General features: G+C 49.6%; 1 protein-coding gene across 3 annotated transcripts; it reads left to right on the top strand.

Annotated features, from left to right (window-relative positions):
* Positions 1-4,846: 4,846 nt before the first annotated feature.
* Positions 4,847-22,620, top strand: MBD3 (methyl-CpG binding domain protein 3). 3 transcript variants are annotated; one of them, XM_054182174.1, is made up of 8 exons: positions 4,847-4,912; positions 9,542-9,598; positions 12,570-12,729; positions 14,407-14,544; positions 16,874-16,964; positions 17,487-17,664; positions 18,924-19,121; positions 20,725-22,620. In XM_054182174.1, the coding sequence occupies exons 1-7, from the start codon at positions 4,857-4,859 to the stop codon at positions 19,114-19,116; spliced, it is 873 nt and encodes a 290-aa protein (XP_054038149.1). In that variant the 5' UTR covers positions 4,847-4,856; the 3' UTR covers positions 19,117-19,121; positions 20,725-22,620. The 3 variants fall into 3 exon arrangements, with proteins under 3 accessions (XP_054038149.1, XP_054038151.1, XP_054038152.1); XM_054182176.1 differs by lacking the exon at positions 4,847-4,912 and adding an exon at positions 5,242-5,350; XM_054182177.1 differs by lacking the exons at positions 4,847-4,912; positions 9,542-9,598 and adding an exon at positions 5,264-5,350.
* Positions 22,621-25,462: the final 2,842 nt, after the last annotated feature.

Here is a 25,462-nt window from a genome sequence, read left to right as displayed (position 1 = left end):
TTAGTGCCCAGTTTCACCTCGCTGTAATTTTTGACTGTAGTGAAAGGTTCAAATCTCTTTAGGGAAAAACCTCAGTTGTAGTGGCTGGGGGTCGCCTTCAGGGCTGAAGGCTTCCGAGGCACGTTTCTACGGAAAACTGTTGTAAAATGGTGACGCTGTGCAGGACGCTTGAACTACTTATTTAACAGAATAATTGCTTTAGCATTGCTTCGGCAGCATCATTGCTAATTAATTGGGGGGTAGGGAATATCATATTCACATGCAAAACTCTCTTGCTGCCCAGCTGTGTCCAATGGGATGGTACAGAAGCTTTTGGCGATGTGGGATAACCGTGCTCTTCCCTCAGTCTGTCCTGCTCCCCTGCTCCAGCAGCGCTCCTCACCTCCTGGCTGGCTTCCAAAGGGCCAAAAACTCCTGTGCCTTGAAATGCTGAGATCATGTGGGTTTGACAACAGCCGCCCTATGCTGTAGAGAGGGATATTGATCCGTTTTCATCCCAAGTACGCCTTGAAAGTGGACATTATGTTAGCCCGTACTCGCACGTCATCAGGATTGTGAGCTCAGACTTGAACAGTTAGAGTTCCAGTTACTCTTACCTGTTTAACACGTCTAGACAGGACGGGCATAATACACTGCTGCTGCCTTCAGAAATGACCTAGTTTTGGCTCATTCCCGTGGGTGGGCGAGCCTCTGCTCCCGTACGGAGAGTTCTTCAGAAGGCCTTGCACTGAGGGTCTGTCTGCGTCGCCCATTCCTCTGAGGACCCTGGTGTCCCCGAGGTGTCAGTCTGCCGTTCTTATTACTGGGAGTTCCCTTGAGCAAAGCCCCAGTGGTAGCGTTGCGCCCAGCAGGTGAGATTAGAAGATATTTAAAGGAGAAAAACATACTCAAAATACCAACTGCCTGCACAGGCAGGCACTGCAAGAAACGCACGGGCTTTGGATTTGTTTGCCCGTTGGCGGTTGTTTAGCTGCTTGTGTTTTCTGCAGCATTTCAAATGATGTTTTGTCTCTAATTAACCCTAGGATTAGCATATAACTGGTTTAATTTCTAGTATTTCTCCTTCCACAAGAGCGAACACTCTTCAGAAATACTCTATTAGAGATATTTTCTGCATTCCTGGGCAAATTTCTGTCAAAATTCAAATAATCATTGTTCAAAGTGTCATGAGTGATCTTCCTAATTTTTAATATCCTAGAATTGCCTCTTTTCTAACAGCTAATTATTTTTCGGAAGGAGCTAACCAAATGTCACATACATTATATGAACAAATTAGTTAAAAGACCACGACCCGGCGAGAGGAAAAGCTTCCCCTTCCAAACCCGGCGAGTTCCGCTAGAGGGCACAGCGGCGGCCGAGCTCACGGGGCTTTGGATCTGCGGGGATCGAAAGGCACCTTCAGCTCTGGGTTAATGGTGTAACTCCAAAAACCACCTCTAAGAAAAGGAAAGGCTTGAATTCCTGCCTGCCCCTTCTGAGTGTTTGGCCATGCTGGTACCTCCGCTTGGCTTTCATCACGGAAGGTGTGAGCGGAGGTGGGACAGGGAGTGGTTACAGCAACCTCCTCGGCACTGTCTGTCTGCAGCGTTGGTCTTTTCTCCTGCTGTTGTTCCTGGACCAACCTCAGCTTCTGCCTCTCTGCAGGGGCCAGTCGACTGGGTGCTCCTGCCTGGTCAGTTGGGTGCTCCTGACGAATCCTACTCCAAAATAAGCTCCTCTGGTGAGTCTGGGCAGTTTGGCTGCAGAGCAGAAAGCTTCCAATCGGAGTTGCCTGCGGGGCAAAATGGAAGAGTTTTTTCTATCGGGATATCCTGTTGCTTGCTTCCAGGGCTGACGACAACTGATTTTGTTGATTTTTGGATTATCTGCTAGTCCTGGAACAACATGGTCTCTCTTGCAGCCGCGTACGCTTTCACCTGGTGGCAATATCTGCACAGACCTCATCCTCTGTACCTTGGCAGCGTTCCCAAAGGAACACTGGAGTATTTTCCCTTGGGTTCAAGAGTCCTGGGAGAGTGTGTGTCTTCCCTTCTCCAAGTTGTTGCTGCACCAGCTGTCGGTGAAAATTGATTTTCTAACTACTGTTACTGTGGGCTTGAGGTTCAGAGGACATTTGAGAGCTCGCCTTCTCCATCCCCACCCCCCAGCAGGATCCGCTCCCCAGCTTTTCCAGTTTATTCTTAAAAAATGCTATTGAAGGAGATGTCACAGCCCCTCTGCACAGTCTGTTTCTGTGCTTAACTGCTCAGTTTACACGTTCGGAAAAAAAGAAATTCTCTCCCCTCCTGCCCAGGAATTCTTTTTCTTTCCTTTTTGCGTGTTTGAAAGCTATTACGAGATCTCAGCTGTTTTCCTGAGGCCAAACAGCCCCGGTTCCTTCCTCTTCCCTCACAGGTCATTTTGGAGACGGCTGATGATTTTCATCGCTCTGCTCTCGGCTGGCTTCCGCTCACTCCCCGTCGTTCTCAAAACCCAGTGTCGAAACGTGGACGGTGTGTCTTGCACCATCTCATTTCTTGGTGAAAGGTTCACGCCTTTTCGTGGCTTTGATTTTAATCGCGTGGGTAACCCGGCAGCGCCGCGGTCTCACCCTGACCGTGTTCTGCTCCCAGTTTCCCCAGTTGTTGTGCTAAACGAGAGCAAACCACATCACCCTGTGCCTCAGTTTCTCCTTATCCGCTTATTTCATTTTGAATCAAGAAGCTGCATTTCGGTGCAAGTCTGCGGTTAGAATAGCGTGAGTTTGGCTGAGTGGTGAGTTTGTTTGGGGCTTGGTTTGGTTTTTTTTAAAAAAAAAAAAGGAGGGAAAGTGTATTTATGAAAAATAATGTCGTTTTGATCAATACTGGCAATTAGAGCTTTTCTGATCTGTGTGTTCAAGATCGCAGGGAATAACAGCATCAGCAGAGCAAGACGTTTCATAGGTGTGAGCCCAGAAGGAGACAACGTTAAACACAAACCGACACAACCAAAACTAATCCCTAGAGAGAGGGAGTGCCTCCAGGGCGACAGAAAGCTCCGTACTGGTTAAACTAAAGACAAAATCCCCACTGTCACCTGTCTTAAATATAAAAATCTTCCTGTACAAAGCAAACACAGCCCAGCGCCTACAGGCGCACCCAGCTCTTTGAAGTTTCTTTTCAATTTCTACCCCTGAGCCGCGACGACACGCACCCTGTGCGCGGGGGACGCCAGGTTTCCTCTCGCGTCCTTCCTCCGCTCCCTGCTGCTTTCCGAATAAGGGAGTTTGAAACAAATGAGTGAGGCCTGGTTTTAAAAAACAATAATAAGTAAAACTGCCGACAGCTTGTTGCGCAGACGCAGGCTGGAAGTTCCAATGGGCTGAGTAAGTTGGGTGTCAGAAGAAGTGAGCGGTGGCTGGAGCTGCGCTGACATACGTGGCCAGGGCGCGATGGCGGCAGGGTCCGGGTGCGTTCCCTGGATGCTGCTCTTTCGAAGCCTGATGGTGATCACTTCAGGATGGCTGATCCGGGCAGGATTCTTATTAAAAACCTAGGATGTTATTAGTTTGTTAAAGGGAATTGAATTACTCTGACTTGCTCTGGAAGGCAGGCGGCCTTGTGGCACTTGGTGTGTTTCAGCATGTGGATAGTGTAACGCTGAGCAACGCTCGGCTGCCGAAATAGAGGTGCTTGGTCGTATGTTATCAAACCTGGGGCTTGTGGGTGGACATTAACCGGCAGCAGGAGGCAGATATGTCCCTCCTGGCGATGCTGCAGTAGGTGACTTAGACATCTGTGATAGGTTGTGGTGTACATCTTTTCCTGAAAAACTTGTCATTGCTTTGTCTTCACACCATCTCCTCCAGAGCAGATTTGCCTCTCTCAACAGTTTGGGTTGAAAGACCTTAAAGCCCACCCAGTTCCAACCCCCTGCCCTGGGCAGGGACACCTCCCACCAGCCCAGGTTGCTCCAAGCCCCGGCCAACCTGGCCTTGAGCCCCTCCAGGGATGGGGCAGCCACAGCTTCTCTGGGCAACCTGGGCCAGGGGCTCGCCCCCCTCACAGCAAACAATTTCTGCCTCACATCTCATCTCAATCCCCCCTCTTCCAGTTTCAAACCCTTCCCCCTCGTCCCATGGCTCCCCTCCCTGCTCCAGAGTCCCTCCCCAGCTTTCCTGGAGCCCCTTTAGGGACTGGAAGGGGCTGGAAGGTCTCCGCGGAGCCTTCTCTTCTCCAGGCTGAACCCCCCCAGCTCTCTCAGCCCGTCCTCCCAGCAGAGGGGCTCCAGCCCTCCCAGCATCTCCGGGGCCTCCTCTGGCCCCGCTCCAACAGCTCCGTGTCCTTCTGCTGTCGGTGCCCCAGCGCTGGAGGCAGCACTGCAGGGGGGTCTCCCCCGAGCGGAGCAGAGGGGCAGAATCCCCCCCTCGCCCTGCTGCCCACGCTGCTGGGGATGCAGCCCAGGCTGCGGGGGGTTTCTGGGCTGCCAGCGCACGGTGCCGGGGCGTGTGGAGCTTCTCCCCCACCAACACCCCCGAGTCCTTCTCCTCGGGGCTGCTCTCCATCCCTTCATCCCCCAGCCCGGGTTTGTGCTCTGTTTTGGGTGGATCCCTTTGGAACCTCGTCCCAGAGAAGGGCTGTGGGCGCTGCACAGAATGTGCAAAGTGACCCCAGAAAGGCCCCGTTGCAGAACGGGCCGGTTCCTTTCTCCCGCGGCCGGTCGCACCGGGACCGTGTGCCGGCAGCCCTGGCTGGCCCGGGGGCCGTGCCGGCTGTCGCGGTGTCGCGATGTGGCGGTGTCGCGGTGCGGCGCGGGGCCGGGGCTGCAGGGGGCGCGAGCGGGCGGGGCAGGGGGCGCGGGGCCGCCAGTGCGGCCGGGGCGGGCGCGGGGGGAAGATGCCCAAAGCGGCGCTGCCGGGACATCGGGGGGGACCGCGGCGACCGGCGCTGAGGTAAGGCCGGGTCGGGGTGGGGGGGGTGTGGGCACGGGGGGCTCGAGGGATGGGGGGGGTCCGGGGAGGGGGACGGCTTCCCGCCGAGCGTGGCGGCGGGGAGGGACTATATCCCCGCGGCGTGCGCGGGCGGAGGGATCCGGCGGCGGCGGGAAAAGGTGGAGGGCGGAGCGGTGGAAGGGGCGGGAGCGGAACCGCGGGGGCGGGCGGAGCGGGGAGGGAGGCGGGAGGGCCGCGGCGCAGCGCGGAGCGGCGGCAAGGCCCGGCGGGCGGCGGCGGGACGAGCCGCGGCCCCAGCGCCGCCTCCCGGGGGCGGTGGGGGGGCGGGCGGGGGTCGGCGGGAGCGGCCGGAGGGCGGAAGAGCCGGCGGCGGGAGGAGAGCGCGGCGGCCGGGAAGAGGCGGCGGAGGCCGGGGCGGGCCGCCATGGAGCGGAAGAGGTGGGAGCGCTCGGGGGGAGCCCCGGGCCCGGGGCGGGGTGGGGGGGCTCGGGGGCCCGGGAGGAGGCGACCGCCCCGGGCGGGGGGGGGCCCGGGCCGAGGTGGCGGCGGCGCGGTTTGTCCGTCCGTCTGTCGCCACAGGTGGGGGCTGGCGGTGGGGCGCGCACCCGTAATCCGCACCGTCGGGGGCTCCGCCGTCCCCCCGCCTCCCTGACAGCCACCTGAGGCGCTGAGCAGCGCGGAAGGGGGCAGCGGCCTTTCAGAGTGGCTTATGCCAAGCGAATACAGTTAATTTTTTAAAAAAAAATCATCAAATAAATCGCGTGTTTGCGGAGTAGCCGGGGCACCGGCGAGAGCGGTCCCGTGCCTTCTGGGGGCTCTATCTGCTGCTTTATCCACGATTAAGGAATTCGGGGCAGGGTGAAGCAGGAGCGCTCGCCGGCCGCCGCGACGGCTGGGGCTGCGGGGGGGAGCCCAGGGGGTGCCTTATCCCCATGGCGGGGAGCAGATGGCTGGGGAGCCGCTTGCTCCCGAAGGGTTTCTATTAATATCGCCGTGTGTCTCATACGGCTGTAGGTGGGCCGTATGGATCCTTCCCGCACCCGTCAGAGGCAGCCTCGGCGCACCCGCGAGCTGGGGCGTGAAACCTGGGCCCCTGGGGAGCCGGAGACGAGCATAGCACAAGTTATCCAGGTGTCCTCATCTGGCCTTTTCTAGTCGGCGAAATGTATGCAATCGGCTTTCTGCACGTGTTAGGTTTCTCTTTCTTTTTCTTTTCTTTTTTTTTTTTTTGAAAATCACATTACAGCTGTGAGAAAAGCGTGCGGTGCTGGTGAGTTGAGCCACCAAATATCATCCTTGAGAGGGTAAAGCTGGAAGTGCCGGCTCCGCTGCTGCAGCTCGGAGTCGGCGGGGAGAAGAAAAGACCACCGGCAGCAGCGAGAGCAGCTGAAAGCTTAAAAGCTCCCTGTTTTTCCAAGAACTTATTTTATTTGTAAAGTTGCGGTCTCAGAGCCGACCTTAAAAAAGAGGGGAGGAGAGAGGATAAGTAGCATATTTTTATTCCCAGATTATAATGGATTTTCCCTTTATATCAATTTGGACAGAGATCAAAGGTATAATAGGGCCCTGCTGCGCTGATTTTTGGTTACTGTTGCATTTTGCGTTACCTGGGAGTAGAAGATACATGCACGGCAATTCATTAATCCCTTGGCTATTTCTGCCTGTTGTTTACCTGGACGATTTTTCTGTTCGCCTGCCCTGAACATGCAGATGCAGTAAGTGTCTGTGGCAAATTGCGCGCACGGTTTGGAAGCGAGCGCTCTCGTGTGCCATCACCAGCCGTGAGAATTAGCGCTGAGCTGAGGTGATGAGCGGCAGGGGGGAAGTTACTGGTTTTCCCAGCCGTCTTTGATTTTTACTCCGTTTGCTATTTGGAGTTTTCCTTTTGTAACCCTAAGCACCGGCAGCACACGCTTTCTGCAGGAAGGTTTCTGTCAAATGTGGGTTCTGCTTTGGGTGACGAGACAAATGGGTTGTGCTGGGTACGTTCAGCCTGCGAGGTGTGAGTCCGTGCGAGCGGATTGCTGGAAGCTAAACCCTCTTTGAGGTGTAATTCCCCGGGCAGGTTTTTAGAAACAGTCCTATAACCTCGTGCTTTTACCAGCTATTGATTGCGCAGAATTTTTTTAAACTGGAGTGCGTTCTCTCGTCTGCCTGTGGCCAAAGAGTTGGGAGACCCAGGAGGGTCTCTGGATGATGCGGTAGAAGTCGTGGGGCAAATTTGGAGCGAGCAGGAGAGGTGCCGGGACGGAGGATTTCGGGAAGGATTCAGGAAGGCATATCGGGGATTTTGTGAGAGTGGCGGGTTGTCTTTGAGAGAGTTTTGGCTACAAAGGCTCTCCAAACTCAGTGGTCTCACCTAGGGGAAGGAGAATTTAGTGCTGCTTTGTGTGGCTTTTCTTCACAGTATTTTTCTGCTGAAGGTTTGGTGACAAAGTGTCTGAGAAGTTTGGGATCGCTGCTCGCTTCTGCTATGTTAACAACACATAGCTGTTCTGAAAAACTTAACAGATCTCTTGGGTGAAGCTTATTTTCTTGTGAATTTCTTACCGAGGCAGCACCTGTGTTAAGAAGTTGAAGAAAACGTTTTTAACACACCCCCCAAGTGTATTTTGGTCTGTACACTTTCCCCCCCCCAAAAAAAAAGAAAAATTGTGGGGGGAATGCTTTTACTGAGGTTGTACTTTGCTCTTTCTGGGTTGTTCTGTTTTGTCCACAGCTCGCCCAGGGAAGCTCTCGTGATGTTTGAGATGAGCCTTATAAAGGACTGGTTATATCTGGGCTCCCTCCTGCGTTACGGGACTGTCACTCGGGTTCTTGTTTAGCGCTGGGATGCTGCTGGAAATTGGAGAGATTTTATGTGTATTGTGTGTATCAAAGTTGGGTGGTTTTGAGTTGGTTGTTTTTGGTTTTTTTTTTGGTTGGGTGGGGTTTTTTTGGGGTTGGAGCCCAAGTTACTGAACAAAGAGAGCCCCGTTGCCCTGCGGTGCAGGGAGCATCCCTTACACCCTGCTGCTGGCACCGAAATAGTGCTTGGGCCAGCTCGGTCCCCCCAGGCTGGAGGGATGAGGTGGTGCCGCCGCGTGGACGTGTGACGAGGTGGGGTGGGTTATGGCAGCCGGAGGAGTCGCCTGGTCTCGCTTGTTCACACACCGGTGCTGGTGAGAGCCACGAGTGTCTCTGCACTGGCCCATCCCGGGGAAACAGAGTTGTTGGAGCATGGGACCACGGAGGCTGGACTCGCCGCAGATGCTGCAGCCGGGGATAACGTGAAGATGCTGGGAGAGATGGGGACTAGCGGTGGCAGCGTGGGAGGTGTCCCGGGACACGCGTCTCTCCTTAGGCAGCGGTGTCGGGGGTGTGCAGCCCCCCAGGGACCCCTGGCCTGGAGGAGAGCTGGGGAGCGAAGTGCAGCCGAGGCGGGCTGTGAATCCCCAGCTCTGCATGGGAGGGAGCGCGATTGCAACGGAGAATGAAAAACATTTTCCATTACCCCCGTCGCGCCCCCCCCGCCCCCTACTGAGGAAATGGGGTTTTGAGCATATGCTATCGATCGCCCTTTTTACCTAGGTTATTCCTATCTTCGTTTCTTTAAAATGCAGGCGACGCCTGGCTTCGTTCGGGGTGGGGTTTTTTTTTGTCTTTTGTCCCTTTGCTTTCCAAGTTGTGCGGATCCTGCATAGGGAGAGCGGAGGGGAGGAGACTTGGGTAATGAGGGAGGAGGGCCTGGCCTTGCAGTCGCTCTCTCCTTAAGAATATCAGGCAGGAGACAAAGGGTGAGCTGCACATGGAGAGCAGCGGGCACCTGGCAGCCTTGGCCCTTCAATAGGCTGCCAGCGTTCGGTTAATCCGCGCCCGAAAACTCCGAATAACAAGCGAGGGCGGCTTGGGTTCGGTCATACCACCCCTCCATCCGCTCCCGGCTCATTTTGTTAGTGCCGAAGCCGGGCAGATAATGCCTTGGAGCTTTTGATGGATGAGCATGTAAAACGGTTTGCAACTTTGCAGTTGCCTTGCTTTTCATAAGCTGGAGTGTGAAAGACTTCAATTCAGGAGCCAAATACAGCACGCTCACGCGTCGGTGTGATTTAGAAGAGATGGGGTTTTGCAGCTTTGTACCAAGATGTCTCTTTTCTGGGTCTTTTCAAAGTCTCTGTGTATCAAAAACAGGAGTGCAGAGCAGCGCTCTCCCTCTGGAGCGGAAGGAGATGCATTTCATGACACTTAACGGGCACACGAGCATTGTAACGGTGTTCGGAATTCATAAATGCTGCTCTGCTGTTTCTGTGCCTTCTGACATGCAGCAAGCGGTCCCACAGCTGGAGTTTTGTAGGTTTTTTGGCTGCTTTTCCCCCCCCGCCCTTTGTACCCCCACCCCCGCAACCCTCTCAGGTGTCTGTAGGTGCCCTCCATGGCTGTGTCCTACCAAACGTGCTCCTGCCGGAGGGGCCCCAGGAGCTCCAGAGCGCCCCAGGCACCCCCTTTCTGTCTGTGTTTACTGACCAAGTTCACTGTCGCCTTCGAGTTGTAGCTTTGTTCCCCGTCTGCTGTTGTGCCAGAGAACCTTGCTACGGTATTGCCTTTTTCAAGACCTAATCAGAATAAAAGTTTTTCTTCTGAACATTTCAGTGCTTTTCCTTTGGGCCAAGCTTCCCCGGGAAGAGACAGGACTCTGAGTCATTTCAGGTGGGTTTTTTTTCAGTCGCATGTGGACTTCGAGCGGTTTCTCAGATCCGTTGCAAAATTACTACAATGGATATTAAGCAAAAAAGCTGAAGGGCTGCGTTCATTTAAAATACTGTCTCAGAGTGTCTCTGTCTGTTGTTCTGGAAGTTACGCTGTGCTGCGAAGTGCACAATTCACTGTAATCTGTTATTTTTTAAATTATTAAGACACTAAACTGTAAATTGGAAGTGCAGATCTTGGAAGAGGAAGCAGTGTCATGTTCTTTGTGTAGCAGGAGTTTCTCTGCTTGGCTTCACTCACGGCAGCGATGGCTCTGGCCTAAAAGCCGCTGGAGTTGGTTATTCCTCTTTCTGCATTGAGGTGCGTGCCTCCCTTTGTGGTTTTTAAAAAGTGGTTTCAAATCTGAGTCTGGACGCGGCCTCTGCTCCTGTCTGCCTATTCCTCCTCTCTCTGGCATCTTCTGGCCTGAGTGTTTGTGCAGCTCCGGTCCAGCTGAGGAATAACCAGTGATAAAGTGTTTCCTCCTCTTCTCCCTACCCTCTAAAGGTGGATTATTTTCCCCATCTGGTAACTGTGCATTTGCATGAACGCTTTCGTGCCTGAGCAGAGGTGGTGGCGGGGAGCAGATACGGGGCAGGATAAGCAGCTTGGGAGCAATCGGGGCCGGGAGCTTCCTAAGCAGATGCTGCGGCGGGGGCGGGGGGAGGGATGAGCACAACATTCTGATCGTAAGTCCTTTGAGAGACTTTTTCAGATTTCAGTTTTAGTATAATTCGTATTAACCTTGTCTCTCAGTTTTTGGAGAGCTTTTAGTGCTTTGGTTCTTTCTGTTTTGTTGGGTTGGTTTTTTTAATCTATTTTTTTGCATACGCAGTCTGACTTGGACTGATTGGTTTGCCACTGTCCCATACTAGAAATCATAGAATTATAGAATCACAGACTGGTTTGGGTGGGAAGGGACCTTAAAGCCCACCCAGTGGCACCCCCTGCCCTGGGCAGGGACACCTCCCACCAGCCCACGTTGCTCCAAGCCCCCTCCAACCTGGCCTTGAACCCCTCCAGGGATGGGGCAGCCACAGCTTCTCTGGGCAACCTGGGCCAGGGGCTCACTGCCCTCAGAGTGAAATTTTATGCTTGTGCTATTTTTTCAGACTTTTTCCCTAATAAAGGCTTCAGGGAAGCAGATAATGTGATGAAAAGAGGCTTTTTTCCTTTGAGAAGACCCCCAGAGAGGTTGTTAGTATCTTACCAGTGTGAACACCACCACTGTGGTGTAGCGAAATATTTTAAATGAAATATTTAGTAAAGCTTCTTTCCTTTCATCCTGCAACAACTGTGTTATTTCGAGTTATTGGCCTTCAAGTAGAAACTTTGCAACAAGTAGCCTGCATTTCTGGCTTCAGGAATAACGGAAGGTAGCATTAATCGCAGAGCTCCAACTGTCCTCAGAAAGCATTTGAACCTCCTGGGCGTTGATTTATCTCCGGCAGGGATGAGCTGCGTTGATACCACGTCTCTCCTCAGTAGAAAAAACAGGGACTTTAATGTAGGTACTGCTTCTCGTCATCTCAGGTTCAACGCTTGGGTGTCGTGAAGCTGCTTTGAATTGAGTTGTTGAACTCGTGGGTGCCACCACTGCCTACAGCGGGCAACCTGTTAGTGAGGTCTCCCTGGGATGTGACCTTACATGGAATCATTTAAGTTGGGGAAGACCCTTGAGATCATCGAGTCCAACCATAAATCTAACGCTGCCGTCTTCTGCACCGAGAGCAGAGGGTGTTTGTAGGCTAGGGAGGAGGTCACCCCGCTTCCATGCAACGTGGCCGAGAAGAACGTTCCACCACTGCTAACCACCCTTTAAAGGAGAAAATGGATAAATAGGGGTGGTGAGGTGTTAACCGGCGTCTTTGATCTTAAAATGCTTTTCGCCCAGCCAGCCTGTGTTTAGCATGATAGGTGTTTCTGGAGTGAGCTTCTACCAGATGGGTACTAAGATTGAATATACAAGATGCAGAAACCCAGAAACAAGAGAAATTAAGGGAATGAAGGGGCATTGTCACGCTGCTAAATGAGAACGTGAAGAATACTTTGTGGTTATTGTCTGTAAAGTTCTCCACTGCAGTCACAACACAATGACTTATTTTTGCTTTACGCATAAAAAATAAAAGCGCTTACCTTGCAGCGTTTTGTAGTAGTGCAAAAGTTTGTATTATTTAAAAAAAAAAAAAAAAAAAAAAAAAGAAACAAAGAGGAGTTGGAGTAATTTGTGCCTGCTTGCCAGGTCGTAGTCTTTCATGTGAAACCAGGTGTTTAAAAAGAATATCTCTTCTGCTTTGCCATAAAAGTTTTCCAAAGTTTTGCCCTTTATCTTTGCATCACTTAAGCTTTCTAACTCTTTGCTTTGCAGCTTGCCAGCAGTTAACTTCTGTTCTTGCTCCTTGCTGTATGTAATCCTGAAATTAAGTGTTCAGAACGCTGCCAAAGACGTGCGATCCAACCCGAATGTGCTATTCGGGGAGGGGGGAAGGAGCCCAAGGAGATGTTTGTGGTGCTGGTCAAACATCACGCTCCTGGGAGAAGAAATTCTGCTCGAAAATGAGATTAATTGAGACAGCTGAGTGATAAGTACATCTGTGCTGATGTCTCCCACCTAGGTTATGGTGTGAACTATCCCGTGGTCATTTATACCTGGTCTGAATCTTCCTCTTTACATATAAGAACATTTTAACATGGTCTGCACTTAATTTGTCTCTTCCCCAGTAATCACGAGGAGGAGTTGATACGAAAGCAATGACAATCCATGTAGAGGTTAATGTGAACGTCATGCTTGGAAGTTCAGCACGTGTTGTTTTTCATGAAGGAAATAAAACCTGAGTTGCGTCGAGTGCTGGTATTGAAGTCCAGGGGGTTTTAATTTCCCTCCTTGTTTCTTTTCTGTGTTGGTTTGTTTTTTGTTTTTCTTTTTTTCCAGCCCAAGTGGTAAAAAGTTCCGAAGCAAGCCCCAGCTGGCACGCTACCTGGGGAGCTCGATGGACCTCAGCACTTTTGACTTCCGCACGGGAAAAATGTTGATGAATAAAATGAACAAGAACAGGCAGAGGATGCGCTATGACTGTTCCAACCAAGCCAAAGTAAGACCAAGATGCAGCGGCAGCTTTCCCTTTTCCGTCTGCTGTCGTACCGGCAGGCTGCCTCTCAGAGCAATGTCTGCGGTTGCGTGAAAATTAGGCATTTTGTGATTAATGTGTGAAGCTGCGGTTGTGTGAGATAACGACATCCCCGTTACGGGGTGCTGGACAAATACTGCCATTCCCTGATTCTTCCGGGGTACTGATACTGTGGGAGAATGTGGCGGTGCTGCCGAATCTTCTGTTCGGAAGGGCTGAGGGAGAGCTGGCGTCTTGCTCTCTGTGAGATCGCCTTCTCCAGCAGGATCTCCTCCAGAGCCCCTGGTTGCCAGCTGACTCCTGCGGCCGTGCAGCGGCTCTGCTCTGCGCCGGGACTCGGTCTGGGGGCAGAGGGAGGAGCAGGGATGGCTGGAGCCGCACTGGTATCTCAGCTTTGGAACTGATCTAAGGAGGGGACGCATTTCAGGCAGAAAGCTGAAGAGACAAGAGGATGGCAAGGCCTCTTTGTAGAACAAAATAAAAGAGCCCGTGTTTGGCACCTGATAATTTTGATTAGTTGAGATTAGTGACGTCGGTGTGTGCCTGTCTGGATGGATTGGCTCCGGTCATTCTTAGCTATCTTCATCAGATGCTAAAAGCTTTTTCAGAACCAAAAAGCTCACGCCTGTACACCTAAACATTAAATATGGAAAATAATGCTTATTTTCTAAATACGTCAACCAGTCAAGAATCGTCATCGGCGGGATTGGAACGTTCACTTAGCACTAGGTGCCATAGTGATATTTGAAAAGAGAGATGCCTCGCTGCAGGGACCAGGGCCTGACACCCATCTCGGGCTAAAAATTCTGCCCAGACCTTTCAATAAATGTATGAATTGGCTTATACGTGGGTTAGCACACAGATAATTCAGAACGATATTTGTCCTGAATACATCTTTTTCTACATCTCATGAATAAATATGTTAAGCAGACGCGGTGTCTGCATCCTCAGGAACGAAGTATGTCCTACAGCCGTTTCAAGGCGTGCACGTTAGATCTCGGCAACGAGGAACGCTCTTCCTGTGTTCCCACTAACGCTAACGGCAGTCATGCAGTCAAAATTATTATGAGCTCCATTTAATAATCGAGTTTTGTTAAGAACCGAAGGTAAAAAACAAAAGCAGTCAAGGTTCCAGCTGTATTGATTTGGGGTTTTTTTTTAATTGGTGTCCACAACTGGATTTGAACAGAACGGTTTAGAATGGTTTCTGGATGGACAAAGTGGTCTCGAAATCCCACTTCATAGTTTTTCTGCTCGTTACAAACATTGCGTCGAAAACTCCTGTTTTAGTGATCTACGGGTGGCTTGTCAAAGTGCAAACGCAGTGTTCTGACTCCGAACTTCTGTCGAGATTGGGATACAACCATAGGGTATAAGCTGGACTGAGAGGAGGCTAGCGTGTTGAGTAGAACGTGAGAGAGTGGAAAACTTAGTTTAATTTTCATTGGTCTAAGGCAAGATTGGGACATAATTATACATTTTTAGCAGTCTAACTGATATAGCTCGAGATCAGACAGGTTTTCAAGTCCATGAGCTCTTCTTTTCCCTACTGTATGTCTTTACAGCTGTAGTAGTGTTTTAGCAAATTGAAAACATTTTGTGGTTTTTCTCCCCCCCACCCCTTTTGTTTGAAATTTGCAGGGCAAGCCTGATTTGAACACAGCACTGCCCGTCAGACAGACGGCCTCCATATTCAAACAACCCGTCACGAAGATCACAAACCATCCCAGCAACAAGGTGAAGAGTGATCCTCAGAAAGCCGTGGACCAGCCCCGGCAGGTGAGGCGTGCAGCTGGGTGACTGCTTCTCCGCAACTGAGAAACTCTGGGTTTTGCTGCCGGGCGGGTCCCAAAATAAGGAGCTTTAATTCTGTGATGCTGAACAAACCGTCCGTGCCAGTTTGAAGTCTCTGATGTTTCAGAAACAATAACTTACGGGGCTTCCAGCTTTTAAAATCTGGGAGCAAAACCCATTTCCAGTGATAGTTCACGTGCTGCCTGCGCTGCGTTTTATAACCAGACTCCAGCCTTTGTTTAGATTACAATTCTGTTGTAGTTAAGCCTTCATTTCCTTAATGCTGAAATCAAGTATTAGCTACAAATGTAGACAGACATCGTAACTGCTTCAGGGGACGTTTGCGTTGTAATTAGAACCACTGACAAATGTTCCGGTTGTGCAGGAATTCTGTGTTTGGAGAAATCCCCGTTTGGGTACAGACCACCTGCAGCGTGGTGTTTGCGATGCAGCACGAGGGATGGTACCCCCAGCACGGGCCTTTCTTCAGATGCGTGTGTCGTTAGTAGTTAACTCTACCGGTACGAATAAGGTCATCAGTTCACTTGGAATGTCATTATTAATACAAAGTCAACGGGTTTTTTCCTACCATACTGTGTATTTGCGAACAGGAGAATGCACCAAAATCAAAGGAAATCTTCCAGCTTAATTTTGTCCGGTGAAAGGAAGCGAAAAGTGGGCTTAGGACAAGTGTGGCTTTGAAGTTGGGCACTGGTAAAATAAGACGTACCCGTTCAAAAGCAGCCTTCGGAATGTCATTAGCGTTACCTGGAGCTGGCAGCCTGTTGCCTCTGCAGAGCTCACCCGGGGATGCCGTGAATGCCTCCCTGTAGCCAGTCCATCTTTATGCCTTTTGGAAACGAGACGTTCTGCCTCATTAGTCTGTTCGGATGCCGTTGTCGGTATCAGATTATCAGTGCGTTTTAAACTCTTGCAGGTCTGGTGGAATTAAAATGTATCATTCCAAGAAGGAAAGCGACTTCAATAAAATTTAAAAATACCCTATAAACTACCCACCTCTCACACTGAAAACCTTTTCTGCAAACTTAAAAACTACCTTTCTGAAGTGTGAGAGAGATTCTATTTGAAATGGAGTTGGGTGGGTGGTTTGGGTTTTTTTGGGTTTTGTTTGGTGGTTTGGGTTTTTTTAGCCGGTTTGGTAGGGTTTTGGCAGGGTCTGCTGAGGAAGCAGAGCATGTGTGTTCATAGTGGTGTTGCTGTTCCCATTAACCCCGGGGCTAGTTAAGACTTAGATTCATAGAACGTGTTGGGTTGGAAGGGACCTCTAAAGGCCATCTATTACAGCCCCCTGCAGTGAGCAGGGACAGCTTGAACTAGATCAGGTCGCTCAGAGCCTCATCCAGCCTGGCCTTGAATGTCTCCAGGGGTGGGGCCTCCACCCCCTCTCTGGGCAACCTGGGCCGGTGTCTCACCACCCTCATTGACAATCAAAGAGGTCACTGAAGGTATGACATCGATATGCAGACACTGGGCTGGCCAGAGATCTGTATCCCTGTTGTGGAAGAGGTGGGTAGGGGAGTGCGGATTGATGTGTCAGTGCCGTCTACGGCAGCGAGATCAGCCCCGGTACACCAAGGTGTCATCATCTGAGCTGTGGAGTTTCGCCGCTCACATTGCTGCTCGTTGTAATGCAGCTTCTGCTCTGCTTGTGCTTTCCTTGCATAATCCTCTTTCTTTTCTATCACAACATCGGACTCTGTTATCTGAGAAGATCCTTTAGTGGTTTATATATATATATGTATGTATAAAATACAAATACCATTATATATACTGTATATATAGTATATATACACATATCGGCTTATATATTTCATTTTCATAGAATCACAGACTGGTTTGGGTTGAAAGGGACCTGAAAGCCCCCCCAGTGCCACCCCCTGCCCTGGGCAGGGACACCTCCCACCAGCCCAGGTTGCTCCAAGCCCCGGCCAACCTGGCCTTGAACCCCTCCAGGGATGGGGCAGCCACAGCTTCTCTGGGCAACCTGGGCCAGGGGCTCACCCCCCTCACAGCAAACAATTTCTGCCTCAGATCTAATCAGGAGTGAGAGTACCAGTCCCTGGAAGAAAATAAAAGTATTTTTCAAGGAATCAGGTCAGGACAGAGTGGTGGGGCTGATTGGCAACGAGGATCGTTCCCTGCTGTCAGACGCGGCAGACCCCCTCTGTAGTAAATGCAATATAAAATTGTCTGCAGGAGCGTTCTTCCCTCTTCTGACAGTAAGCAGGCGCTTTGTGTAGCTGTCAGTTCCATTTCTCTGTTTTGTGCCAATAAACACTTTCTTTGATGTCAGCTCTTCTGGGAGAAGAAATTAAGTGGACTGAACGCTTTTGACATTGCGGAGGAGCTGGTGAAAACAATGGACCTTCCAAAAGGTTTACAAGGTAATCAGAGTTTGCGCTTCGCTCCAGGGGTGGCATTTCGATACCAGTCAGCCGTGACCTGAAGGTATTGTGTCTGACCTCCTCGTTCTCCAGCGGTCCCCAGTGCCGTGGAGCGTTCCGGCTTCAGCGGGAACTGTTAGTGCTCTGGCTGGGCAGCTCCATGCCCTTCGTCCTGAGGGGATATTGAAGCAAAGCGTCTTGACTTTTTATGTCATTGTTCTTGTTTTCCAGAAGCAGAATGGAAATAGCTTCCATTCCCAATTGGGTTGGGGTTTTTTTTTGGGGGGGGGGGGGCGGGGAGGTGGGTGTGTAACAGAATGACGAATTGATCTAGGCTTAAATAACCTCGGAGAGAGTTGTACAGCTGCTGTTAGAAGTGTTTAGGACTGAGATTTCTGTTGTCTTGTCTTTCTAAGTGACAGTAGGTGCTTCGCCATTACAATTTAAATCACGCCTGTTGTCCTGACTGGCTGATCTTGTGTCTTGGGCGATGCTGGTTATCGCTTTTCCTCCCACTTGCAGGCGTCGGACCGGGTTGCACTGATGAAACCCTTCTCTCTGCGATCGCCAGTGCTCTGCACACCAGCACCATGCCCATCACTGGGCAGCTCTCTGCGGCCGTGGAGAAGAATCCCGGAGTTTGGCTAAACACCTCTCAGCCGCTTTGCAAAGCGTTTATGGTGACGGATGAAGATATTAGGTATTAACGACAAATTACCACTTCCTGTCTTGGAACAAGGTTTCTTGTAGTAAAACAGTAGCCCCTGTTTCGGGTTGTTTTTTTTAATGGCAGATTTGAATATCTGATGGAGCACTATAGCTCGCTGAATTATTTTAAATGCTTCTTCATCGGTAGAGTAGAAAAAAAATTGTTACGCGAAGCTGCTCTCATACAGGCAGGTACTTAAAGCCCGTTACTTTTATTTTGGCCACGGCCTGTTACTCTGAGATTTATGGCTCATATTTGTTTTTCGTGTCAGAGTATGTCTCCTTTTATTGAAAAAGGTGTTTGGATGTGATTTAAGGCACCTCTAAGCAAAGAAGGGATTGGAGAAATCCTGAACAGCGCGATTCGATTCTTGTTGCCTTACTCTGGCTCAGCACAGCACCAAATAAAAGCAGTCGCTGCTGCGGTGGCAGCAAACAAGGATGCAGTTTGTTTAGGTGAAGCTGCCTTTCAGTAATGAATTATATTGCTAAATCAAGGCTGGTCAAATTCAGCTTTAAGCACTTAAGGGAGAACTGAACGTGCCAAAGACACTAACCTGAAAGCACGCCGCTTCGCATCCATTAGCGGCATGTAAAGGTAGGAATTGTTTTGACTATTTGACTGATAAATCTGTTTGAATTACAGGATGACTTTTGGTTTTGTGCTTGACTTATACGTGAACGACCAGGAAAAATGGTTTGTTTGTAACGTCATGATTTCCTGTGCCTGAGATGAACTAGGAGTCCCCTGAGCCGCGGTGTTGAACACCTCTTTGCTTTGCTATGACTTTGACAGAAAAAGAGCTGGAAAATTTAAGGTTGTGACTCAAAAGGAGAATGTGCAAAAAGATTGAAGTGGTCAGAATCTTAATTTTCTCCAGTCTCGTTTTTGGAAAGCTGAGCAGGGCAGGCTGACTTTTTCTTGTTTAAATTAATATTAGTGCTAGGAACTAAAAATAAAAGAAAGTCTTGAGTCAGCTGCTAGATTAGGCAAATTTCAGCCCGAATTAAAAATGGTACAATCAATGCTAAGCACTTGTAATATAAAATATTGGACAACTTTTTAAAGTGTTTCTTTCAGCTTCACTGAAAGTATAATGCCAGGCAATTTTTTAACGACGCAGCTCTTGCAGAGGTCTCTTCCAAAGCCGCGCTTGTCTGCCCGGCCTCCTGGGGGAGGGATTTAGGATTCCTTTCCCTTGAGAGAGGCAGGTCTGAGGATTAATGTCATTCTCCATTGATTTGGGGCAGGAAACAAGAGGAGCTGGTGCAGCAGGTGCGGAAGAGACTGGAGGAAGCCCTGATGGCCGATATGCTCGCCCACGTAGAGGAAATAGCAAGAGATGGGGAAGCTCCTTCAGAGAAAGAAGGCGGCGAGGAAGAAGGAGAAGAGGAAGAGGAGGAGGAGGAGCAGGACCATGACCAGGAGATGGAGAATGTATAGTCCAGGTAATGTGGCGGCATCCTCACCTTAAACTCTGCTTCATTGAAGGCAGAAATGTATTCCGGAGGAATCTTAGTATGTATTGACGGATCTTTGCTTTTTAGCCTGCACTTTTAAAGATGAAGTGGCCACGCTTTCAGGAAAAAGATCAAATATTTTGATGGATGTGATGTCTGGGGAGCGCTTGCCTTGCCGCAGAGCGTTCTGGGCCTCGTGGCTGTGTTAGGTGGGCTAAATGCCCACCTAACCCTAGCCAGAACCTGTGTGTAAGGGCTTGAAGGATTCTGTCTTGAAAGGGGATCGGTTCTGAAAAATTTGTCTTGTGATGTCAATTTTTTTCCCCCCTGTTTGTTTATTTATTACTTCCTACAACAGGCGAGAGAACACTGTGGGCAGAAGGACAGCTGCCATCTCATGGACTCAGTTTCTCCCCCCGCCTGCCTTTTTCTCTCTCTTTTGCATTTTTAGTACGCATTTTCTTGCAGGGTATATTAGAGGGCGTGTTTGTGGATTTTTTTTTTTTTTTAAATAACATTTGAAGGAAGTTAGAAAAAGGCAACTTAACCATCGAAAGAGGGAAGCTGCTAAAAAACTTTATGTGCAGTGGGAATTGATAAACTGAAAGTTACAGACGAGCGTATACGTTCAAAACTCTGAAACACCTGAAAAGTTTAAGATCGTGTAAGAGCAGCAACTACAGGATTCACAGAAATGTGCCTTTATGTTGTGCAGCCCTTAAAGGTGTCACCGAGGGCTCGCTGCTTGTTCTCAAGCACGTGTCTGACCTTCCCTTGTGCAGGGGAACTTTTTAAAGGTGCAACAATAATTATTTTTTGTTTTTTAATTGTCTTGTAAACCCACATAGCTCGGAGTAATGAATCATTACCGTGTAGCAATGCAGGGAAAAAAACACCCCAGATGTAAAAGGCCAGGTCACGATACAGCAACGAACGTTGCGTGTTGCGCTGGATGGGGCCGGCGCGCCGTGCCACGGAGCCTGGCCGGGAGCACGGTGTGTTCCCTGAGGGGGGCTCGCGCGGCGAGATGAAAACAGAACTTGCCGATTTTAATTTTTGATCATTCTAAGTTTTAGCCGAAGACAAGCAATTAGCGTTCTGTCGCTGAAATAGGGTAGTCAATACCCTGGGTGCTTCATTAGGTAGACTCCAGAGCCCGGGAGGCAAGAATGAAGAACGTGGAGGGGGAAAAAAAGAATTTTTGGGATGAATAGCAGAAGAAAAGCCCCTTTGGAGGGAGTGGCAGCTGTATTTCAGGTAGAAGGAAGAGGTTTACGTTAAGCAGTCCTTCCAGCTGGAAGGTTGGTTATAACATGAAATCTGTTTGGCCTTTACCATCTTCTGTCCGGGCTCTCTCTGTTTTCCCACGTCACTAACAGTAGCTTCGTTTGGGCACTGAGTATCTCGCATTCCTGTCTGCTACAAAGGTCTGGCAACAGCAAAGAACCAGAACAAATGGTCTGCTGAAGGTGAAAACCAGGACGTCCAGAAATGGATATGTTATGGCTTTATCCTTTTAAGGACTCACTTGCTATAAAGATATAAAAAGTTCTTACTGACTTACAAGGTCTTTTTTTCCTCTTTCTTCTAGGGAGTTCCATCTAAGAATTCCCAGTATAAACCCTATCAGCAGGGTCAGCACAACTATTTTCAAAGCCAAGAGTGTCTGCGGAGCAAATTGCACCAACAGTCCAACTGTACCCATGAGCATTTTGATGTACGCTTCAGGAAACGTTGAGAAGCTGCTGGTTCATTAATTGCTGGGTAGTTTTGAAGATGGAACTTGACTAAACTCTACTCCCCCTTCCTTTTTTTTAACGGGGTAGGGTAATCGGGAATGCAAAAGTGGGAGGGAATTAAGGAATATAAAATGGTGGGAGGGAAAATACTAGGAACCAAATTTCCTGTCCTTTTTTTTTTTTTTGTTGTTGTTTTTGTGGGTCAGTGATAGGTGATACATTTTTAAGCTTTTCTATCTAAGTACCTTTAACGATGACCCATAGAAACAATTTTCTCTCCAACACAAGTGAGAGAGATGCTGTTTCACTCCTTGGCTGCTCTGCTGTAGGCTACCTGTTTGTACCGACTGTAGGGAGGTCATTTTATGTTGTGGATTGTCGTTCCACCCCCCAACTCGGGTCACTGAATTTCCTTTTCCTCGCAAGACCACATTGGTCTTGGAAGCGGAGTCTCGGAGACAAACTGCCAGTGCCTCTTCCACCTGAGGCTTCAATTAGTAGGGGAGGTTACACTTGAGGAATTGGTCTTACGTCAATGGCAATCGGTTTTTTTTAGTTAGTTCCAGACGCACACATTTTCGATACGGAGTTCTGTATGTGTCCGAGCATAGCCGAATAGAGTTTGGAAGATCAATATACCCACTCGGTGGTATGTTTTCCTTTGGTTTAAGTCCGATCAGAAGGACCTTCTCAACTGGGAATGGGAGGATGACTCGTTTCTGACTGACAATGAGAAGAACTTCCTCCTTTCTCTTCTGGTGCCAAGAGCCCCGACCTCCGTTTCTGTGTGTGTGGAGGGAAGGGGATCCATTCCATAGGTGTGTCGACACATCTGCTTTCGTGTGCAGTAATGTTCTGACCTCTTTTAAAACAAGAAAAGAAGAAGGTTGATTTTTCTATAATTGATATCTAAAAACGAATTTAAAGCTTTTTATTAAGTATTAAATCTTTCTTATTTGCATGTGCAGTGAAGTGACCGGCATTTTGTGTCCAAAAATGAAACGATGTGAAACCTGCCTTAATGTGTTTATAAGTATTTGGCTTCACCGTGGGTACCTTGATTGATTCCTCAGTCTCTTCTAGTACATCTGTGAGCATATTGGGGTGACTTGTGGCTAAAAATGGATTTATCTGAGGAGGAAGGAGAGGGAGAGGGGAAGGGGAGGAGAGTTTATAGCTCGGAGAAATTGTTGACTAAGTTGCGAAAGTTATTTTAGTTTTAGGGTATCCGTCGCGTAATTCATGCGTGGACATCTCAGCTGAGAGTACAGTATGAAGTGGTGGATTAAATATTGTGCCACTAACCAATTGTACGGGTTGTTGGTATCCCAAAACTTGGGGAAGAAAGTAGCTCCCAGAGCCTTTATCGCGTGAGGGTGATTAGCAGCGACACGAGGGACCGGGGGAATCGCCTGGACAGAACTAGCCTGTGGGAGTAGTTCAGCTTAGCGATCGGAATAGGTTTAAGCTCCTTGAAAAATATCCCATGCCAAAGTGATTGATACTATAGTAACTCTTTTCTTAAAGGTTTGAAAATACAAAATTCTTTGGTAACTGCTCGTTTGGAGTACTGCAAGAAGACTGAATTGTACTTTGGTGCTGCTCTACCAGGTATCGCTCTGGGGAACCTTACCTGGTGCCGCGGCCAGTGAAAACTATTTTCCTTTTTTGAACAGTCTGTTACGGTTATTATTCTGTAAACCTGTCCTCTTGTAATTCATTGTGTTGAATTAAATGTTTCTCACAAAGTAGAGATTCCTCTGGTCTGCGTCAGGCCCCTGCCTGGAGTGTCTGTGCTGTGCCCCTTCCAGTCATTTCAGCGGAGACGCGCCTGCGTTCTTCTTGGGGGGCTCCGTTCGGAGAGTTGGATCTCTCGATATTTGGGACCCGCAGAGGGGAATTCGGAGTGAGACTTGTGGAAAGCCGATTCCTTCTTGCGGCGGAGTCCCCCGTGTCCACCCCGCGTAAGACGCTGCCAGCGTTCCCGTCTGATGGGCAAGTGGCTGGTGCCGGCCTTTGACTCGCAGCTCCAGCTGTTCACCACCCGTGCCAGAGGGGTTCTTTTCACCATGGCCGTCTTGTTCCGACACTATTTCTTTTTTAAAACTCGTTTAGTATCTAGCAGTGTCTTTATTTACTTTTATTTGAATCTAAATACATTGTAAGCATATGTAGCGCCAAAACTTAGACGATTGAGATGTTGATACGAATATTTTGGTGCTATGAATATCAAGTTCAAATTGCTGCCAACTCGTGTGCCAACTTTTTTGTTTTCACCGCTCTCCTTCCCCTGTTCAGTTCTCTCTTTCCTTCAGTCCTTTAAAAATTCATTGATGTTTTCGTTCCTGTGGAGGAGTTGATTGTTCAAAGGTACCAAAAAAAGGGCCCAGGACTCCTATCGCATCCAAAGAAACTTAAGATAAACTTACCTCCTTCTCAAGACAGGTAAGTAACTGAAATATTCCTTTTAAATGAGCCTGCCGTCTTCCTCGTGGTGTTGCGGCAATCACTGGGTTGGTTCGTCGTGTCCCAGCCCACTGCCGCGGACGTGGCTGACGGGCGTATGGTGGTCTGCCGTCGTGGAATATGTCCCCAAAGCTGGAGAGAGCAGCTGGCGCCTGAGGTCTATCTTCAGCAGACGATGAGTAAAGAACGTATTTAAGAAGAGTGATTGCCTGGAATTGGGGCAAAACTTACCGTTTATTAACACGCAGCAGCTATTAACATGAGAACGCGTCGACAGTGGCGCTGCCCGTTGTTCCGTCTGAGGTCGAGTTCATCTGCTCGGAGAGGTACCGGTGGGGGGATGCCTCTGAAACCGGTAATTCTTGCCCTCAGTGGTAACGGCACCTTCCCGTCGCCCCCCCGTATTATAACTCCGGGTGACAGGGAGCTGCGATGTGAAGTAGCCTCAGGTTTGTCCTGCGCACCGTTTGCGCCGGTAAAATATTTTTATTATTTTCTATTAAAGCGACAGCACGGAGCGCTGCGGACAGGTGTAGTTATCTTGATGTAGTTTAATCCTCTCTGGAGGTAATACAGAAGCGTGTCCGAATGGCCCTTACGCAGCTGCGCTTGTCCACTGCAGCTAAAGTTTTGCATCTTTTTCAGTAGCCGGTGTAATTTTGGGTACGTACCACCTGCATTCACAGAAGCTGCATTTCTTCTGCTGCGTCACACTCAGTCAGGTTTTTCTTGTTTTACCTGGAAATGGCAGCCTGGCTAATTCCAGAGGGCTGGAGAGGCTGGGGGACGGACTGGTTTGGTTGATGTCGGTAGATAGGATGAAAACCCTCAAAACGCCGTTTTTACTCTGCAAAGGTAGCGTTGTAAAGAGAGGCTCCCTGTTACTTAAAACTTGTGATTTTGTCTTGCGCAGGGCGCGTTGGAGCTGTTCCATTAAGATGGCTCAATTTTTTATTTCCCCCCCCTGCTTTGTTTTGCAAAGCTAACCAAGTTAAAGGCAATGTCATCCTCTCCCTCTTGGCATTACCAGTGTTATTTTTTCCTGAATTCTGGTTGGATGGAATTTTGCGCGATCAATAAAAGCAACGGGTTCGTGTGGAGAGCGGCGCGGTCCGGCTTTGGCCTGCAGAGCTGCTCTCGGTGGTTCTGCCCGGCAGAAGCTCGCTGGCTTCACAGCCGAAACTGAACCAGCTGGGCTGGCTGCTGAGCAAGAGAAAAGGCAGGAGTGTTGGTTTTTGTTTTTTTTTTAAGTTGTAAACCGAGCACATGGGGAAGGAAAAGTCGGGAATAACATGGCCGGACGCCGGGAATGCAGGCGTGTTGAACCCCGCCGGGGGAGGATTCGGTGTCACGGCTGCGAGTTGTTTTCCGGTGATAATATTACATGAAAAATACTTTTGAAGTTAGAATTCACGGATCAGCCCGCGCTGTCGTTCTCCCTCCGGCGTGGAGGGAGGCTAGCTGAAATTAACTTTCCGAATCGGAAACGTATTTTCATCAGTAAAACACATTTTAGTTACTGGGGGGAACTGAAAGCGCGCGCTGTGTGCGAGGAGCTGAATGAAAGCTCTTCATGAGGGCTAGTTTATCAGCTGCTGGGCAAGGTAATTTTCCTTCTTTCTGGCTCTAAGAAACTGTCCTACTGCTCGTTTCTAGAAAGTAAGATGATGTTGAATGCGAGTGTGAGTGGAGGTTTGGAGAAAAAAAAAAAAAATAAAAAATTACATGCATTTTGCAGCCGTCGTGCCGAAAACGAATCTTGTAGAAGCTGGCTGTGGTAACGTGAGGAGCAGAGGGACGGGGCAGGAAGCCGTCCTCCTCGTTAAAAGTTCCGTTGCGTCCAATTAGCGTTTGTGGCAGCCCTCTGAAAGGCAGCCGCTTGCACAGCTCCGGGCTTCAGCCGCGTGGTTTTTTTAAAAGACTTGAAATGGGCGGGCGCCGCCGTACCTGCCGCGGGGCGCCCTGACGCTGGGGTACGTGGTGCGCACCCAGGCAGCGGCCGTCGCCCCGGTTTAAGGCTTCATCCTTCAAAACAGCCGAGCTGTTCCTCTGGAGCTTTTTTTTTCCCAGGCCGATTTCTGTTGTTGGATGTTATTTCTCATCTCCTATCCTTAAAACTTCCTG

Source organism: Rissa tridactyla, chromosome 22, assembly GCF_028500815.1.
Source record: "Rissa tridactyla isolate bRisTri1 chromosome 22, bRisTri1.patW.cur.20221130, whole genome shotgun sequence".
In the NCBI taxonomy this organism is placed as follows: domain Eukaryota; kingdom Metazoa; phylum Chordata; class Aves; order Charadriiformes; family Laridae; genus Rissa; species Rissa tridactyla.
The sequence above is the reverse complement of the archived record's forward strand: the minus strand, read 5'-3'. Positions and strand labels throughout refer to the sequence as shown.

What these genes read in the sequence shown, in the direction of transcription:
- MBD3 (XM_054182174.1), top strand. Translation starts at nt 4,857, where the DNA reads ATGCCCAAAGCGGCGCTGCCGGGACATCGGGGGGGACCGCGGCGACCG. An exon ending in CCGCGGCGACCGGCGCTGAG is followed by an intron (nt 4,913 to 9,541) that starts GTAAGGCCGGGT and finishes TGAACATTTCAG; the next exon opens with TGCTTTTCCTTTGGGCCAAG. An exon ending in AGGACTCTGAGTCATTTCAG is followed by an intron (nt 9,599 to 12,569) that starts GTGGGTTTTTTT and finishes CTTTTTTTCCAG; the next exon opens with CCCAAGTGGTAAAAAGTTCC.